The 19,842-nt window shown below is 39.2% G+C and overlaps 1 protein-coding gene across 1 annotated transcript in view; it reads left to right on the forward strand.

The window, feature by feature from the left end:
• Positions 1–19,842, forward strand: part of astn2 (astrotactin 2) — a 244,671-nt gene that overhangs the window by 64,276 nt on the left and 160,553 nt on the right. Inside the window, exon 3 of the mRNA XM_029444334.1 lies at positions 11,366–11,789. Within this exon, the coding sequence (XP_029300194.1) occupies positions 11,366–11,789 (424 nt within the window). The remainder of the gene's footprint in view (positions 1–11,365; positions 11,790–19,842) is intronic.

Consider the following 19,842-nt stretch of genomic DNA (forward strand, 5'->3'; position numbering starts at 1 on the left):
TTACAGATGGAGACCAGGAGTTCGGGGAACAAAGAACGTGTGGTCCTGAAGGGAAAGGATTATTGAATAACTGTGTTCACGCAAACACTTTTGACTGCTTGTGTGATTGATGTGTTTGCATATTGTAATTTTTGAAGAGCTTATGTACCCATGTGCATAATTGGTTGCGTAAGTGTGGAGAGGGGATATAGATTGTTTATGAAATAGTTAAATATGCTGCCTCAGAATTGTATATATCCTCATCTGATCATGATCATGTCATTTTTCATTTGTAATGATCTGTGTGACTTTGTGTGGGTATTTGGTTGGAATTAAGGCCTGCTTAATCAATGTATTGTTCAGGGAACTTGGAAATAAAACAATTCCTGGAAACTGTAGATTTGAACACGATCAAACGGAACAATCAGTAATATGATCTCTGTAGAAATATCTAGTTGCAGCCATTAGGAGCTTTAAAAAACATCTGCAAAATGCAAACTTAATTTCTGAAAATGCAATCTCACAAAAAAAATGGATACAATTAGCCTGGTTTTGGTTTCTTAATGTTTGTTTTAATGTTCTTTTACTTTGAAGCACAAACACATACACATGTATGTTCACAGCTCAACTCATTATATAGTTGTAGAGCTAGAAGGAGCACCTGTGATTATTTAGCTCTCTCTAACAGGGTTGGGCAACATTTATTTTGTTGTATTTATTCCCTGGCTCTGTCATGTGCAATACCAAAACTATGCAAGCTAAACATTATGTTGATTCTGAGTATGTTCAGTTGGGACACTTCTTCATATGTTGATGCATAACTTCACACATATTTACTGCTGGGAATTAGACCATCCTCAGTGCATATCTCATTAACCTCTGTGAACTCTAAAGACAGCAACACCAAGCTGGATCAGTGACTTTATTTTTATTTTTTTACAAATTTCCTCATCTGTTTCCTCGTCTCACTATTGATTCAACCCATTTCTTACTGTTCTTTTAATGGGCTCTTGAAGCACAGTGACAAGTCTTGGGGAAATTTCCCATTAATGTACATTTAAACTGCTTGTTTTCCCTCCCCTTAGCGCTAACGATAGCAGATGTTTTTTGCTAGCAGCCATTAATGACTCAAGCACCAATTGGAAACATCTGTGCTATTTGAATTGGGCTCAGAAGAGTTATTCAGACCGGTTTTATCTATTAGCATTTATTTTCAAAGCAATCTTAATCCATTACATGTCGTCACTGCAGGACCATGTATTTCTATTTCTTTTTCCCTCCCCCCAAGGCTGATCTGACATGTTCCCTACAGAGGTCTATGTTGTAACCCCTACAAGCCTAGTTAGTGTCAATAGGAACACTCTACTGTATATAACATGAACATGAAATATGTGGTTTGGAGCTGCCAGTGATGTGTGGACACATTGTTATGATATGAGGAGCATGGGAATGACCAGGAGTGAGGGAGGGAGGGAGGGGTGAGGCTCAAAAGTAAGTCATTTCATCTGGCAGAAATGAACAAAGACTACCTTCCCCTTCCGCTGCTGGCACTCGCTGGCAGGTCTACTCTCACAAGCTGCTGTGGTAACACTTGGCCGACAGATGCAGATACAAATAAAGGCCTCACTTCAAGCTAAACGACAGGGAATATAACAAGGGCTGAGGCCCCAGCTGCCTCTGATCTAGGTTCACGAGCACAAGCACACACTAATGCATAAAAACACCTATAATCACACATGCCTCCATTGCACCCGGCAGCTTTCAAGGCAAGGATACTTCTTTCCTTTAGCAGAGAGCAAAGTCATGCATTTCAAAGTTTTAGTCTTATGTTTATTCTGTTAAATTCCACACAATTGCTCCTGACGGAACAGCAAAAAGAACAATCTGACTAATCCTTGTAAGCCTTGAAACACTTTTTTTTTCTTTTCTTTTTTAAATGGCCCTCCAAGCAAAATCGGAAAACAAAATGACTGACTGAGTGTGTGTGTGTGTGTGTGTGTGTGTGTGTGTGTGTGTGTGTGTGTGTGTGTGTGTGTGTGTGTGTGTGTGTGTGTGTGTCCACCATTATTTTCTCACATACTGCTCTTTACAAATATGCACCATTGTCCACACTCTGATGCCTGTATCTTTACAAAAGCAAAAATCCATTCCCTGCCCCTTTCTCTCCTCAGCCCTTCCTTTTTCTCAATCAAAGTCACCCCAAGGGCCTCATTGTCCAGGCCCTCTTATTGCCTTGTTATCAACAGCTGTAGCAAGCCTGTATTGGCCCCTTGTGAAGCCACTGCAAATATTGGGATTACCTTTCTAATCACATGTCTTTCTCTGAAATGTTACCGAGGCGACCAAGTGTGCTTACAGTTGGCTTACACTGCCTCAGTGTGAAGATATCATTTATCTCTTATAAAAGCAAATAGAAGAGCATAATGTGTGTGTATATGAATATGTGTGTGTGTGTGTGTGTGTGTGTGTGTGTGTGTGTGTGTGTGTGTGTGTGTACGTGTGCGTGTGTTTGTGTGTGTTTGTGTGGTATTGTATTCTCTTCTCTTCCAGCAGTACTAATTTGCCACAGTAATGAGCAAGCAGCGGTGCATGGTCATCAGGCAATTATATTTGGTTACCATGCAAACAGTGAGCATCATGGGATGTCATTATACTGAGAAATATACCCAAGCTCTATTACAATGGTGCGGAAAAAACAAATGTGAGCCATTATCTAAATGCGGACCGATTCTTTTCAACATGTGTGTGGTTTGGAAATGCAAAATGTTTTCCTTCAAGGGATGCCCTCATGGGTAATCTGATGCATTCAGTCATCTATATTTCATTTTTTCTACTGTTCAGCATATTTTTTTACAGTGTAATTACTTCAAATAAAACTCATAATTATTATGTGTGGGCTCCTCTGTAATTATTTTGTTTGTAATGTGAAAAATATATTAAATCAAAGGCCATCATTTATAGATACATTTTTAATGAAAAAGTATAATTTACCTTGAACCGGATGCATCCAAAAAACAAACGAAATGGGGGAACTGAAACCAAAGGTAACTGTTTTCATTCATAGGGAAGGCCAAAACAAATTCATGTAGAATTACACTTTGAAAAGCCCATTGGGTGGTATAGTGGAAAATGTTTAAGTGAATGCCCCCCGCAGATTCTAGTAAACACTGCCCATAGTTGGATGAGACATGGTGGAGAGGTCCCTTTTCCTCCATTATGGAACATAACCACTTTAATTGTTGTCAGGCTCTCAGAACTCACTGTTGTTGTTAGTGTACATGTATAACAGCCACGACACCAAATGGGCCAGGGGCGTAACGTGGGGTGGCCACGATCAAGGGTGGCCCCTTCGCCCCCCTTGCTCGTACCAAGCCCATCTTCAAAAAATATCCTTTATCTTGCACGCTTGCTATTGCGGTCACACAATTTGTCAACAGACATATTCTGACACAGACACGCCCCCCCTTGCTAGGACCATGCCCGTCTTTGAACTCGACCTTCATTTTAATATCGACTACACGCCTGTTTTGAAAATCAATGTCAATTATTTTTGATCAGAAAGGTTTCTGTTATGTTCCTGACAGAAACAAATAGTTGTAGTCAGAGTTACACTAGAAAGACAAAACACAATAATAACAACGTTGGGTGTTTGTAACATGTTATAACATACAGACAATAGGAAGCAACATACAGTATTGAAGCTTCTGATGTGAAGAAATCAATTTAAGTGTTTACATTTTACTGTCCTTTGCAATGGAACTGTGGGTTTAGAGTATATTACATTGCACACAATCAGTCATGGAATGTATAGTGATTTCAATTCAATGATTGGCATGGCTACATTTGGAAAACACAAGCTTTTGAAACAGGACCTTATTTATAAAAAAGAAAATAAATCCTTCCTTGCATGTGTGCGTGTATATATAAAGAATCCCCCATTGCAAAACTGAAAAGTCATTTATCTCTGTAATCTATGGTACAGATGCAGACGTCATCCTTCTGTACAGGCCCTGAGTCTGAAACAGACTTATTGTTATTCTGGCTGAGAGAGGAGAATGGTGTGCACAGGGTATTGGCTAAAGCTAGACAAAGCCTGGGAGAGAGTTATTGGGTGGGCGGTAGCTCCACACCAGCAAATCAGCCCTAATTCTCTGATATAATTCACAAGGCCAGGGCTCAAGAGAGCATTATCTGCCCTCAACTCCTTTCCTTGTGTGGGATATAGCATCATGGCATGTAAAAGGGGAGGATAGAGAGGCAGAGCAATGAAGGGATAGGACTCAAGGCGATGGAAAAGGGGACGGGGAGTGGATGATGAAAACATGCATTAGTTCCAATGGCAAGAGGGGCAAAATGGAAAGGTCGACCTGGTACTTTCCAGTTAAGCTGTGGGAGATTTTCCTTCAGTTTTCAATCACAGTGTAATCAGATTTTATGATTAGGTACGGCTTTTTTGTCAGTATAATTTCTCTAGTGATTTACATAGCCAGGGCTGTGGACTCTCAGTCCCTTCAGAATAGATTGTTTCACTTACATCAAAACATGTCAATTAAGATTTAAGACATATTTTTGCTTTCTTTACAACATTTTTCAACAACCGGACAAACCCTGTATTACCAAGAGCATGCAGTGTCGTTGCAAAGCAGCAGTATTGGAGCAGGGAAGACAAATGATCCTGGTTTTGCATGTTTTGTAGATATTGTTGTACATTAAAACCAGCAGTAAGACTTTCCTAGACTCAGAGAGTAAGTGGGAGAGTCAGCCTTTGAATTAATTAATTAATAAATAATGAGACTGAACCTGTTTTCTACGTAAATTCTACCATACCACCTTTAAACCTTCTGTTATGCCGGGTTCAGAATACACCATATCAGCCCGATAAAATCCTACAGACTTGCCGAAGTAAAACAGGAATTAGTGCTGTTGGGTGAAACCGTGAAACATGAAAGGTCACAGTCATTTCTTTTTCCAATTTTCAAGAAAGTCAGTATCACACTCATCACTTCGGACGCCATTATTTATGTACATTGCAGTTTCTGGAAGTCTGTCCCTATAGCACCTCCTTCCTGATGACATCACAGAAAGACAGCAACATCGGTCGCGTACCAAAGTGTTGTCATTTCTTTTGGGGCCAAGTCACCGCAAGAATGTATGGCTCTATAATCGCCTAATCTGACACAGTGACACACATATTGTGTAGTCTGAACCTGAAATAAAGCTGATCTCAGTCTGGCTACACTGTGTCTGTATTACATGCCTGAGACTAGTAGTCTCCAAGTGTCCAGGTAATGGACAGGCATGCTTTCTCCAAGGTGATTTAGCCAAGTGGAAATATTAACCAAGGAGCCAAGTCCTGTCATTCATGCTGCGACTTCTAGTTGGACAGAGGGAATGTAGAGCAGATGCTAGGGCACATGCCACTTTCACTTCCTGCTGGCACAGGGAGATGGAAGAAACGGATACAACACCGGTAGAGGAGGATGAGTGTAACAAAGAGTGGGAGGTTGACAAATAAAAGATGGTGACAGGAAAAAGAAAGTTACAGGGAGAGGTAAAGGATGCTGTTCTGCCTTGAAGGTTTTTGCCTGACACACAGTGGCATGAACACAGAAACAGCCCATTAAAAGTGTGTTTGTGTCTATATGAGGATAGCCTATGTGTGTATGCTTGTGTGCATATAGCTGTGCTAGTTTACATGAGTATCCAATGCCTCATACTGTATGTCATCTGCGGCTCTTTGTCATAATACATGCATGTCATCCGATATTTTAGTTTTTTGTTGGACCATCTGAATTCAGCATGTGGCTAGTTCACAGGAGCATTTGCTCTAAACAATACCCTATAGATTGCTATAGTCCAATATTCCCTTGGAGCAGGAAGTGGATGGTTACTAGGGTTCAGTGAGCCACAGCCCTCCACTGTGCACAGATGGTGGCTAAACCACAGAGCATGTGTCGGATATGTTTGCTCTATGTCGTGTTGTTTCGATGCGTAAAGACCCTTATTAGGATCATGTGCCAAAGTACTTATACAGAGAAAGTCCAATTGTTTTTTACTACATCTCGAGGCTAAACGGGAGCTATTAAGACAAGAATAAGTAATGGATCAACAATATCTTGTAATCGATAATCAAACGTCTTTGCTGTTAAAGACTTTGATGTGGTTTGAGGGTTTGATTGAGATACACTTTCATCAATTAATTGTATACAATTTGTTTGTTTGCATCTCAATAACTCCTTTCCATTCAGGCCTCGTAATGTTTATTTTCATTTTCTTATTTTTCAGGCCGCATACTGTTTTTCTTTTAGTGAAACATGTAACAAGAAGAAGCAATAGAAAAGTGTTGCAAGTGTTGATTTTAATACTGAGGTCAACAATGGAAACATCATGGTTTCACACAGGAATCATTCATTTTTTTATAATTTGTAGCAAGAACCATGTACTGTATGTTATGCTTCATCACAATTATAGTCGCGTTTCTTTATAATGCATTGAAAAATATTCTTATTTGCAAAAGTGACCTGAATATACATTATTTTGTCTTAGTGGTGAAGAACCATCTCAAAGACTTTGCAGTTCTCACATTTTTTTCTATACAGCATGATGATATTTACAATTAATGCTGTTTTCAAATATGAAATGTAGGAAAGCATCTGCCTAGACATATGCTATTTTCTATGAATATGCCAAAAGAGAGGTGACACATCTGAGAGATCCACGGTGACAGTGCTATTTCTATCCGCAACAGAAGAAATGCCTTCAGAATTACTGTCACATTGCTGAGATTAGACACAACACCAGCAATATGCAGAAAGAATGCCAGAGCAAAAACAACTACACAAACACACTCTGTTGCTACATCTTTGCGAGATTTTGCGAAAGTAAATGTTGACCATACATCATGCAAGACAGCCCGCTTTGCTTGAAAAGAAGTAATTTAAAAGTGAATAACATATTGTTCTAATCATTTAAGAAAAATGTTTAATACTAAACAGGAAATTGCTTATGCAAATATTCCAAGTTACATGAGTAAGTACAAACCTCAGTTTCTGTTATGACTCCGAGCTGAAATGTCCTTCCTTTTTTATTTAAAACTTATTCTAAAGCCTAATAAAACCCCAACGTTGCATGTTGCTCCTTCTTTCATTAACACACATAAGGGGGGCTGTATGCAATTAATCAGTGATTGAATATCTTTAATTCACATTCAGTTCAATTAAACTCAAAGATCAAGTCTAATGTGGGTTTATAACCTCTTGACTACTTGACATAGTGAGATTGACTGTCACCTGGCATCTATGGTGTTGCCTCTTTCAAGTGCCCATGTTGGAGTTGAGCAAGGGCATTTCAAATGAAAAAGCAATATTTAAACTGTTGTATATAAAAATACATTGTGTTTCTAAAAAGGGCCACAAAAAAACATTTGTATTGTTGCTAAGCCAGCCATCTGGGAAATGCCTGTTCATTGCTTTCACATAGTGGTGGATATTTTTAGTCTAATGTGTTTTGAATGGGGAGAAAACAAAATGACTCAAATGTATTAAGCTCATATTTGCTAATGTATGGTATTGATTTTTTTTTCTCAGCCAGGCCAAACACAGCATCAAGGGATTATATTTGCATGCAGAGCTTTATGAAATACAGTAAACAGTAGAATAATGTACAGTTCTGTAAACATGCCCCAGTGGAAGCTTGATTTTGTATTTCTAAAAATATTTATTTTGTCCTTAAAACTCAGACTTTCATAGATCTCTCCACCACTCTCAGATTAATCCTGAGGTCATGCACTTGACCCGTAACATTCTGACTATCCCTAGTTGTTTTTAATATATCCACCAACAAAAAGTACAAACGTGCGTCTGTCCTTCTCCTCCTTTCAAGATTACTGTCATGGTTAAAACGAGGTAATAGCTTAATCTGAGGAATTTGCTGGTATTATGTCTGTTGAAAAAAAGTGTTGAATAATTCAGTGCAGGTGTTTGTCGCCAAATTCTACAGTCAATCTACAGTCATCAAAAGACTGATGATAAAAAGTAACTGAGAAGGGATGAAACCGTTGCAAGTGGGCCTGGCAGGGAATGATGAAAGGAACGAGGCAACATGATCCACAGTGTAGAGGAAAATGGGGACTGGGTAAGATAGGAAATGAAAGGTAAAAGGCAGGCAAAACACGGGACATTTACAGGCGAATGCTAATGAGAGAAGGGCGTAGAGAAGAGAACAAAAGGCATAAGGAAAGAATAATGCATGATGAGTGGTTCAGATGGAAAATGGGAGCATTACTTGGTGGGGGGGAAAGAATGCATAGTAAGGAAAATAATCACAGGGGGAAGTAAACCTATACCATAGAACATAGTGGATTCCAGCCACTCTCCTCCCTGTGAAGTCACTTAGGACTAAAGCAGCAGGAATTTGTGGGGTCTGAAGATGAACAGAAAACCCATTTTCCCTCATGGCTACATCTGCCACAGTGAATTTATATGGCTATTGTACTGAAGAGTGGAAGAAAGATGTGATCAAACATGAAGGGGAATGGAGACGGAGGGACGCACGGTAATTGAGAAGGAGAGAGAACAAAAAGCGAGAAAAGTGGGAAGTGCGGAGGAAAACATTGTGAGATGATACGGGAAAGGGAATTTGAGAGAATCTTAAGGGCACTGATGTGTCACAGTCAAATTAACAGAGATATGAAAAGACAAAAGCTGACATGTGGTATACTTAGTTTTATTAGAAGGACTGCTTGTACTTTGTAAAGCTTTTAGACAGTCTGTACTGTAACTGTACTAGTGCACCAAGAATGCGGTACTCAAATGTAAAGTAATTAAGGTTTTAAATGTCAAATATGTCCTTGCAGTGCATGGTGTAATTATAAAAGGTGCTATTACTTGAAATTTCCATGACAAATAGACAATGCCTTTTTTACTTTCCAGTGACAACTGACGTGTTACAGCAGAGTTGAGATGAATAAAGACGTCACAGAGCTACAGAATATACATATATAAATGTATATATATATATATATATATATATATATATATATATATATATATATATATATGTCTTACTTTTTAGGCTGATAAAAGGAGAAACTGAGATTTCAACAGTTTATTCTTTTTTATTGCAATCTCTGTCAGTGGCCATACAATGTCACTCCATTATCACTCTGCTGCTGAAATGAAACATAAGCCTTCATATGTTTTTGCCATTCTTCAGGAAGAATTAATGTAGAAGTGCAGGCGAAGGGGAGTTTGCGGGACTGCATTTCTGCAAAGCTGCCATCCTGTTGGAGATTAATGAACAAGTTTGCCCGTGGTACTTGTCCTCTCCGGGCCCCTCCCCTCTCAGCATAGTTTGATTTATGGACACCCAGCAGTGCATGAGTTATAATTTCAAAGGGGTTTGTTTTTCCTCATGAAGATGGAATTTTAAATGTTGTGATGAATGACCCCTTGTGGATTTTATTCATTATGCTGTCGTGAGTTTGTTTCCGTGTGCGTGCGTGTGCACACGTGTCAACTGCGTTCTCGCTCCTCTGGCCGAAAGCTACGTACATGGGCGCGTGTGTGTGTCATTTTGTGAATATCGCCACATCCTTAAATAAGTGCTAGCAAAAATGCTGACCATGCAGTTTGTGTCTGACATCGCAAGTATGAATCAAATGCTGCATCTCACCTATTGGCTGTCATTGTGAGAAAAATCAAAGATTAAGTCATGCCCTCCCTGTCTTTCCACCATTCTGCCTTTGCATATGGATTTACGTTATCATCCAGCCGCAGCATGTATGGTAGGGTTTTTTGATGTTTTCTGTGATGGTGAGATATTGAATGAACCATGGAGGAATGTGATGCTCTGGTGAATTTACAGGACCACAAAAAGAAGAAGAAAGGACCACAGGAAGAAAGAGAAGTCCAACATCCCTGGTGCATTGGTGTGTGTGACACTCTAAAGATAGTAGTCCAGATGCTGCTACAAAGAGAATTTAATTCTGCCTCACTTCTCTGTCTGTGTGCTAGAGAAGCTATATAGATAGGGAATGGACACGATAACAGGAACACACAATATAATATTATCACTACTGGTAGCCTTGTCGTCATTTGTGAATCCAATTGTGTCAATTTATTGTTGAGACATTCTTGTTAAACTCTGATTCTTGAGATTTTATTTTACTATTTAGTTTTTGGGCTGAATTTTATTCTAATTATATACTGGTAAATTATCTCCTGTACATGTCCATTTATATACATGCAGTAGTCTGACTGCAGAAAGTACACAAGGTGCTACAAAATGCTGATTTTGAGCACGACACATCTGTAATGAGCTGTACAACATTGTCATGGTGTGCGATTGTGTTTGTATGTGTGTGTATGTGAATTAATGCGTGTTTGTGTCCTTCCAACCTTCCACTTTCTTACTCTTGTTCTCATTGCTCCAGGAGTACCCTGTGTTTCATTCTTCTTCTTCTCTTTTCCTAAATTAGTCCAAAATCACTTGAGATCCTCACCAGCTTCCTTTGTCTTATGATGGCGCTGGACAAAATACCATAAACATGTACTGAAAAAAAACTTTGAACCTGCACTGTGTGTACTTCTGACCTCTGAATGTACTTATGACCTCTGAATGTACTTATGACCTCTGAATGTACTTATGACCTCTGAATGTACTTATTACCTGCTCTGTATGACCTTATGACCTGTAGCTATCATTGTTATTTTTATCTCTACTTATGTTTACATTTTCTTATTCTTATTATCATTGTGTGATGTGAACTATTACCTGTCCTATCTTGTGTTTCACTCTCATTGCTGTTGCTGCTTTAAAACCTGAATTTCCCTTACGGGGCTTAAAACAAGGTTTATCTTATCTTATCTTGATTGCTAATAACCAATTTGCTTTTAGTTGTGCAAATCTGCAATTCATTTATTCTTAACTACTAACTATTTTTTACTACTGTGTGATGGAAACTTGTTGACAAGGGGGGGGCGTTGGGGGTTAGCAGTTGTTTGAATGTTTGAGGTAGGGCACACAGTGTCATCCTTTGAAAAGCACTGCTCCATGAAGATGAGTCTACGAGGTTGTCATTATTTTTGAGACTGTTCCCTTTTCACATAGTGAATAATTAGCTGTATATTAGACCAGTTTACTTGTCTGTAGCTTAGGCACACATGATTTAATCTCTCTTTGTTAGCCGCCTCATGTTATTTTGAGAATTATTGAAGTGCTGAGTGCCAGACCTCCTTCAATTGGTGCCTAATGCTGTTCAACCTAATATAAGTGACGGTGGAGCAGTCATTGCTATTGTGTATCGTGTTTGTATCGTTGTGAAGAAGAATTAAGTGTGAACATCAGCGTTGTTTAAGATCCCCTTTCTCTCTTTCCTTTTATTCAGGGAGGCCTCATTGCTCTTCTCCTCCTAATTCTCCTCTTCACCCTCGTCCTGTACACCCGCAACCGATGGTGCAAACGTCGCCGTATCCCCCAGAAGAGCGCCAGCACCGAGGCAACCCACGAGATCCACTACATTCCCTCTGTTCTGCTTGGACCCCAGGGCCGCGACAGCTACCGGGGCTCCCGAAGCACGCACCAGCATGGAAGCTCCGTCATCGGCATGCCCATCCGGGAGACCCCCATTCTTGACGATTACGACTGTGATGACGACGACCAATGCGGACACTCCCTTAACTCCACGCCCAACCAGCTCCACACCAAGCTGAGTGATGGGAAGTTCCAGGAGGACTATGGAGTAAACATCGGAGGACACACGGACATGATGTGCAAGGATAATGAGATTAAGCATCATTTTGAGAAACGAGGTAGGTTGAATACATTTACCTTGGAAAAGAAAAACAATTTAGTGTAATGGAAATAATTGCTATATGCATATCCTGAAGATTAATAATGTGATAGCTGTGAGATTAACAACATGATGCGGTTGTCATAGAAAATCTGTTGTGCTCGGTGGTAGTTTCAAGAGAATGATTTGTACATCCGTGGAGGCTCTCAGTGCCAGCTTCCCAGATGGCCCAGCCTGGACAGTTCACTTTGGTTCTGGCCAGCTCAACCCTGTTCTTGATAGCACAGCATGTCCTGCTTGCATTTAGTCAAAAATCAGCAGTTTGTGCACGCCATTACATCACAGTGGTAATGATAAGAATCCTGTATTCCATGAGTCATATTAATAAGTATGAACTGTGTTTCTTTTCTGAAACCACACTCTTTTGTACCCACTGAGTTAACACAGCCACCGGCTCCGAGTGTCGAGCAGTAATGTAATGCAGTGCCGTGTAATGTAATGTTTGAAAGTCAAGTGGCAGAGGCCATCATTCTGGTTTATTAGATGCTGAGGTGTGTCAGTGGGTGGCCTGTTGACCGTTGCTAATCATAGTCAGGGGTCTGCACTTCAAGCGAGGGCAAAATGTGTATTGCCATGTGTGACACAACTGGATGCAATGCTTCTAAAACTCTGTAGAGATTTCCTAACCAGTTATCCACATATTATAATCTCAGGCTATGTAGCGTTTGTTGATAACATATCCTGTTTAACTTGGGGTGCTCTTCTGCAAAGCACAACTTTAATAATTGAAAGGTGCTGACTGAGTTGGAGGTGCCCTGGTTATTTATGTTATACTGAATTATGCATGGGTGAAGTTTGTGGAAATGCCCTTTTGCTCCCATATAATTTATCACTCTACATAACAGGATTTACACACGCTTTTTGCTTTGGACTGTGAACTTACTTCCTGAAAAAGGGCTGGAAATTATTTAATTTGATCTCAGGCACATTGCTGATCCATGTTTAAGATTATTTTAGAAAGTATTTACTTACAGCTCAACAACAGAGAAAGCTGAGAAAGTTTAACAATATCAACATTATTTAAATGGAAGTAAAAATGAATACAATTAAGAGTTACCTTTTTTATTTAGTTTTTAAACATTTGAACAAACCTTCAGTTAACATAGCCTCAAAGTCTCTGGCCCCGACCTAAGCAGGGAATGATTCTAAAAACTTGCATCTCAACCATGATAAAAACGTAAGGCTTGAATATATTATGTTCAGGCCGTATTTAAAAAATGAAACAGAAAATTATGCAACAAAGTTAGAGGTTAATTTCTGCTCTATTCCCAAGTGGAAAGGCAGAATGTTTGGATTAGCCACTGGGAGAATAGATGTGAGGCAGAGGTCAGAGAGGTAAAGGCTCTTACTGTACAAGTCTCTTGGGCCAATAGCCAAATGATGCCATTATTACAAGTGAACCAAAATGTGATAATTATCCCCAAATGGCTCTAAGAAGAGAGCCAAGCACACTGGTTCTCATTAGCAAGACATAACACACACATGAACCACATAATGACCAGCAATGAATTGACCACTTAATGTAATTTTACTAATGTTGAGACGCATATAAAAATGAATCTAGAGTGACACCATGTTTAACATAAAATTCCAAGGTCAAATTATATGTGATGAGGTCAATATGACGTCCAATAAACGGTATTACAGCAGGACTCTCACTCTGTATAAAAGTGGCTCATTTATAAGACAAATGCTCATTATGGTGATTTTTCTTTCATTTCAAAGACAGTACTTGAAACATCCTTCCATATTAATCTCATAAACAATCCAAAGATAGTCACACAAGCCATTTGATTTGATGCCTCTGCCTCCCCTTCTGTACCGTGCATAAAGCTGTGACATATGAATACAGGGGGCGATTAACTCCCGTCCCACCTGTTCTATCCTACTCGGCATTCTAAAAGTCTCCAAACACCAGTCATCCGTTATCTGTCTGTCCTTGCTGACAGATAACCCCATTCAACTGAACTCAATAGTATTATCCCCAGGGATTATGGCTATGCCTCACAGCGTTGTGCCTGCAATTGGCTTTTGTTACACAGACAACCAAACAAATGAGGCATGTCAATTTCATTATTCAGCAAGATTCCCACGGCTTTGGGAATGCATTTGGGCGGCATGGACAGTGTAAATCCATGTGCAGAAAAACCTTAGCGGCATGCTGGAAATCTTGTTTCTGCGATGAGCACTCAGGGACCAGCTATCAGCATCAGACCGCCATTATCACATATACCTCTCCCTGTCAGTTTACAGTGCAGAGCAGCGAGCCGCATCTTCAAACTGCTAACCTACATGTGTGGCCTTTCTTGTTAGAAGGATATATCGTACATATCATGCGCTTGGAATCATACATACATACAGTGATGTTGTGACCTTTTTGAAGAGGTCATTATACAGGCCTATGCAACTGCTACTGTGTCCTACTTCTTCATACAAGCAATTATTCAAATATTATACAACAAAACCCTGAGTTTTATTTATGAGTTTAGAAAAAAAGACATACACATATGAATTGTATGCATATATGGAAAGTGGAAAAGAGGGACATCTCAACTGCAGTGTGTTTTTGTTATCAGCCTAAAACTATGGACTGAGAAGATTGATAGAAAATGATACCTCTCACAGCAACTGGTGCTACATTGTTGTTCTTGCAGCCAGCACTTTTAATAATCAAGTCATGAGTACTGGAAATTATTTATTTCATTTTGTCCTGCAGCTTCAAAACGTTTTAAAATGATAGACCTTGAGAATAATTTGTTACTTTTACCTTTAGTACATTGAGATTACTATACAGATAGTACAAAAGGCAGCTTCTAGCTTACACACTCACAAATATTGGGGCCATATTGCTATTATATTGTCTCGTCAGTCACACCCACCACAGCAAATAATAATAACACGATTCGACTTTGTGAGCAGTAATGAAGCCTAGCATTTGCTCTAATTGGCCGACTTACTGGTCAAATTGCCTCTTGTTTAGGTTGGTTCTTTCCTTAAAGGTTTAATGTGTAATTCTGAGCCACCTGCTACAAATAAATAGGGGGCAGTATTTCACCTCTAAACTAAGTCCATACAATCTCTAATGTTCATATTTTAGTAGTAGTAATTGAGCATATTTATTGTATTCTAATTTATTCTTTATATTGTGTATTGCATTTACTCCTGTGTAATGCCAGTCAGTCAGTCAGCAGGGCAAAGATACCAACATTTGACCAAACCGCTGAAACTCTGAGAGCCTCCGTCAACTGTAGAATCAAATCATTCCTTCTTGGCTGCCATTCTTTCATTCGGTGCTGGCTGCCCAATGTGACTGCTTTATTGATTCAGTAGTACTAGCTCATTTAATTATTATTATTATTTTATTGCATTTTTCTGTGGATTTAGAATCTTTGTATTAAGATGTACACACGTATGAGAGACTGAGTTGAAAATTACTATAGCTTGATTCAGAGAATATTATTTACTCATAGTGCAGTTGAACGACTTTGGATGTGATTGGGCGAGCACTTCACGCCACTGCTCTGCCAACACAATGCCCAAGGTTTCTTTGCTGTCGCCATTGATCTGGTCCTCACAGTAATAACAAGCAATCTATTCAATTCCCATGTAGCATGACTCTCATCTGCCCTCTCTAATACAAACTGTAAGGCAAGGTGAGCAGCACATTGCATTTAGATGCCTGAGTTAATCTATTGACTATTGACAATAATACCTTTGCTTCTCCTGCTGAAATAAGTGTTTCTCACTTATTTCTAAGAAGTGACTGAGACCTGCAGAATTCAAAGGTCACATTATCCTCTGGTTTAATGCAATTACTTAGTACAACATCTGCATTTTAGTCAAATTATAAAGACACATTACGTTCTTCAGGAGTCAAGTACAACGCTGGTAATTAAACGGTATACTTTTACTAATTAAAAGAGAGTTGTCCAAAGCTTTAAGTGACATCTGTTGTTCTTTTTTCCTTGAAAAGCTCTTACTGATGAGAAGAAACTGGTCCCACAGATGGACACATATATTATTAGAGCACCAGGGTTGCTTTTAAAAGTTGTATCTAAGAGCATATTACTGTAGCTAATGGAAAAAAAAGTAAATTAAAATGTCTGCTATCGTTAAGAGTTTCAATACCCCAAAAATGCTTTCCTGTTATTCCTTTCAGTGAAAATATGTTGTTTGTAAAGACCACTGAATGCAATTACTGGGTATTTATTTTATATTGTAAAAATGCCTTAGGCACAACACGTAATCCACTGAGAATCTGCTAAAACATATTTAGATTTCAACTTTGATGGAGTAAACAACAAAAAGCCCATATTTCCCTCCTCCAATCTTCTTTCTTTCTTTCCCAGTTTTTCTACAAATAAGGCGCAGTGGAGGAAACAATATCGTAAATAACAACTTTGCATTCATAAATTCTGTATATACTCTACATGGCAACTAAACCACGACAATGATTTAGTCAGTCAGTGCTATCTGAGAGTTCCTCAGTGCTGCTTTAGATTTACAATGGTAATGATGTTGTAAATAAATAATAATAATAAAAAAAAGAGTTTCATCATCCACACGACCTCTGTCATTACAAAGCTTATCGAGTGTTTACCGAGCTCTAATTGAACTCAAGACCGGAGAGTAATAATCCAGTGTCGAGCTTCAGATCGCTAATGTGACATCATTGATGAGAAATGGCTGCCAGCTTGGCACACTCAAGCTAGCTCAGGGTAATGTTTTGATTAATACTGAATCAGGCTTGTCATTCTTCCCCATGATAAATAGATGGGAGTTAATTACAAAGACTTCCCATTCTTCCTTTTTGCCCTATCTTCGGAAAGCATTTAAGTTGTGTGTCGTCAATGAGGGGCAATTTAGTGAGATGAATAAGACTATTTAAAGACACACATGCAGCATATGTATGAGTGTGCACAAACACCACTGCGTGATCGAGATCGAGCATGTAGGCTGAATGATTTTCTAAGATAAACTTGGGCAATAAATTCAATAAATGTGGCCTTTTTTTTTTTTTAAAGCAGTCCGTCATAAGGTTTTACTCTGGGCCCACTCCAGTGTGAAAACAGCCGGTGTCAGTTTCATCAATCATGGCATCTCCATCGCATTGTGTTTGTCAGGAATTTTTCAAAGGAGCACAAAATGAGCAAACGCACAGTACAGCAGCTGATGAGATGATTTGAAGCGGAACAGACGATAATAAAATAAAGGGGGGGGGGGGGGAGAACTAGTCGAGCTATAGTGACTCATTGAGAAATGAAGCCTTACTAATCCGATCCAACGTTAGGCCTTTGTTGGAGACGGAGAAAAACAAGACATGCCAGTAGAAATGGGTTTGTAAGCACCAAGGCCACGCCGGATCAATATATGTGGGTCGATCGCATGCCAACTCATGAGCCATCTTTATGAGGCTGTTTTGAAATGTGGTTTGGGCTGCTCACACAATTGTAAGGGTCAATATATCCCTCCATATTTCTGCGGTCCCTGTATTTCAAAAACAACTTCGTGCTTTGACACCTGAATTATTTACTTCTGGAATTAAAACTGAAACGGGAGGAATGAAAAGCAAAACAATGATATTTGTATTTACGGGTCCCGTTATGCTATCATAAAAATAACACAAATGTTAAAGGTTTTAATTTATGCAATGCCTTAAATTACATTACATAATGTGTGGGCCGGTATCAAAGGCATTATTTGGTTTGTTCAGGAGAGAATCCACAACTGTAGCTGTTCTCCTGCCTTTGGTCAATATGCAACGGTAGGAAAAATACTGATCCTCGCAGCATATTAATAATTAACTGAATTGTTTCTCGGTGTGATGAATTACCTCAGTGTGTGATAAATTGGCACACTATCATAATTATATTTGCATAATGTCTTTTCTGCTTCATTTCCGCTCCTGCATGTGCTAGAAATGGCCCCGTTTACACTTGTAGCAAGATATTGAAATTATTCTTAATATTTATTGTCATCTTTGGAATCTATCAAAAGTTTTTAGTTTTACCATTTAAGACATTCATCAGTGGCTCACTGCGCAGGGAAAACTTAGAAGTGTTACAAAAGTGAATAATCATAACTTAAAAATCACAATCTGACAGCAATTAAACATAGCCAGAAGATTATTGTAACGGAGAAAGAAAAAAGGATCATTTTCAAACAGAAAAGTTGGTGTTAACCCCTTAACAAAACATTTAATATTGTATTCTACATCTTAGCTCAACATTAATCAAATCTACAATCTCCAAAAGCAACAATCAACAGATACAATAAGATACTGCACAATTACAATGATGATTTGTAGGAAAATGCAGAGTTTGACAGCATCCACGATACTTTGGAAAAAGTGATACTATTTCCAGTGTCACTGGAATGCCCCCATACTCTTTTAACAGTAGGTTTCTTACTGGCTATACACTTACATTAGTACCTGCCATGTCTGTAATTCTATCCCAGAAATGACATACAATTAGATAACTGTAACTTTCTGTTCAGCTGCACAGCACCACTCCTTCATTTGACGTTAATTGCATGCATCTAAAGTACGGCAAAGTATTCAATCATTATCTGAAAACGAAGCGACTTGTAAAAACTAAATTATACATGATGGTAAATGCTTCACCACGTTTACATGTGGTCTCAGCAGTTACAAGAAATCAAAGGATATCTGCCCATCGCCCCAGCAGACAGGACGGAGAAAGAAGCCATTTAAAAGGTGCTGTGGAGCAGGGCTTTCAATCGGGAACTAACCCCACTTGTCTGCTGAGTCCAGTCTGGTCACCTTGTCTAAGATGTTCAAGAGCTTCATGCAGCTGCACGTAGAGAGAGACTGCAGACGGGCGGCAGAAGGTCACAATCTAAGAGCACAAGTAGATTACTTTGACCCACATTGCTATGCTCGGAATTATGTGGAAGCCTACCCTTTGAGAGAGTTAGCAGCTAGACAATTTGCTGCAGTCATGCTCACAGTTTTCAGTCGGGTACAGGACAACACACTGACCACAACCTAATTTTTATGGGTTGTACACTCTCTTTAAAGCTCCAAGAGGGAGAACCACTTCTTACCACTCGCAGACTTATAGGCTGGTATAGCTGTTCCATGAAACACTGAACTGCTATGGAAACGGGAAAGAAATGACTACCTGTCATTGTTGCTGGTTGCACACTTAGACGTTCCCCAGAGCCCAGCTGGATTTTTGCCATTTGAGCTGAGCCCATTAGGTCAGAGGCGCTCTGGATGAGCTCTGTGAAATGTGTGAGGAGGGTGACTCATCAAAGTGTAAGAGTAGGACGATTTTTATACTCTTTCATGACTCACCAAAGAATATGAAAACAATCTTGGTGCTGATCATATCTAAGGAGCTAATGAAAACAACTCCTCGCTTAAATGACACCTACGTTCAGAAATGCTCACTATTTTACAGGTTGTAAAGGTAATTTGATTTCCATAGAGCTTATTGGGAGCTTTTTCCTGCCTTGTTTTTTTATCAAGAATAGACATGAGACATCGTCTCTTCCGAGGATGCATTGTTGACCATGTGTTTTCTGCGATAGGATCTGAAACATGGTCACCAATGCATCCTGGGAATGGTTGATTGGTATTCAGAGGATTTCTATGGAAGATAAAAATGTTCCATCTGCCTTTTTGTTTCTGTTGCTCAGCTACACATGAGTGTATAGAGAATCTCTGTATATGTATTTGATTTTCCGTGTTGTCAATGCTCCCACAACCGTTTCAGATTGCACTGGAACAAAGCCACTTAACTCACATGCAGATTTAAGTTATCTGATTGAAGGAACCATGCTATCGCCATTTACTCACCACCTTCAGCTAAGCCCAACATAGCTTTCAGGCTTTAGGGAAGGTATTTCCTGATGGTTCCTGCCAGGAATAGGCTGAACATCAGTGTAACCTATTAAAAATGTACAGAATAATTCACCGCTAAGTTTTTGAATCACCGTCTTCCACACTTCCTCAACAGATTCATGTATTTGAAACATTCTTATAT

The sequence above is a fragment of the Cottoperca gobio genome, chromosome 12 (assembly GCF_900634415.1).
Source record: "Cottoperca gobio chromosome 12, fCotGob3.1, whole genome shotgun sequence".
In the NCBI taxonomy this organism is placed as follows: domain Eukaryota; kingdom Metazoa; phylum Chordata; class Actinopteri; order Perciformes; family Bovichtidae; genus Cottoperca; species Cottoperca gobio.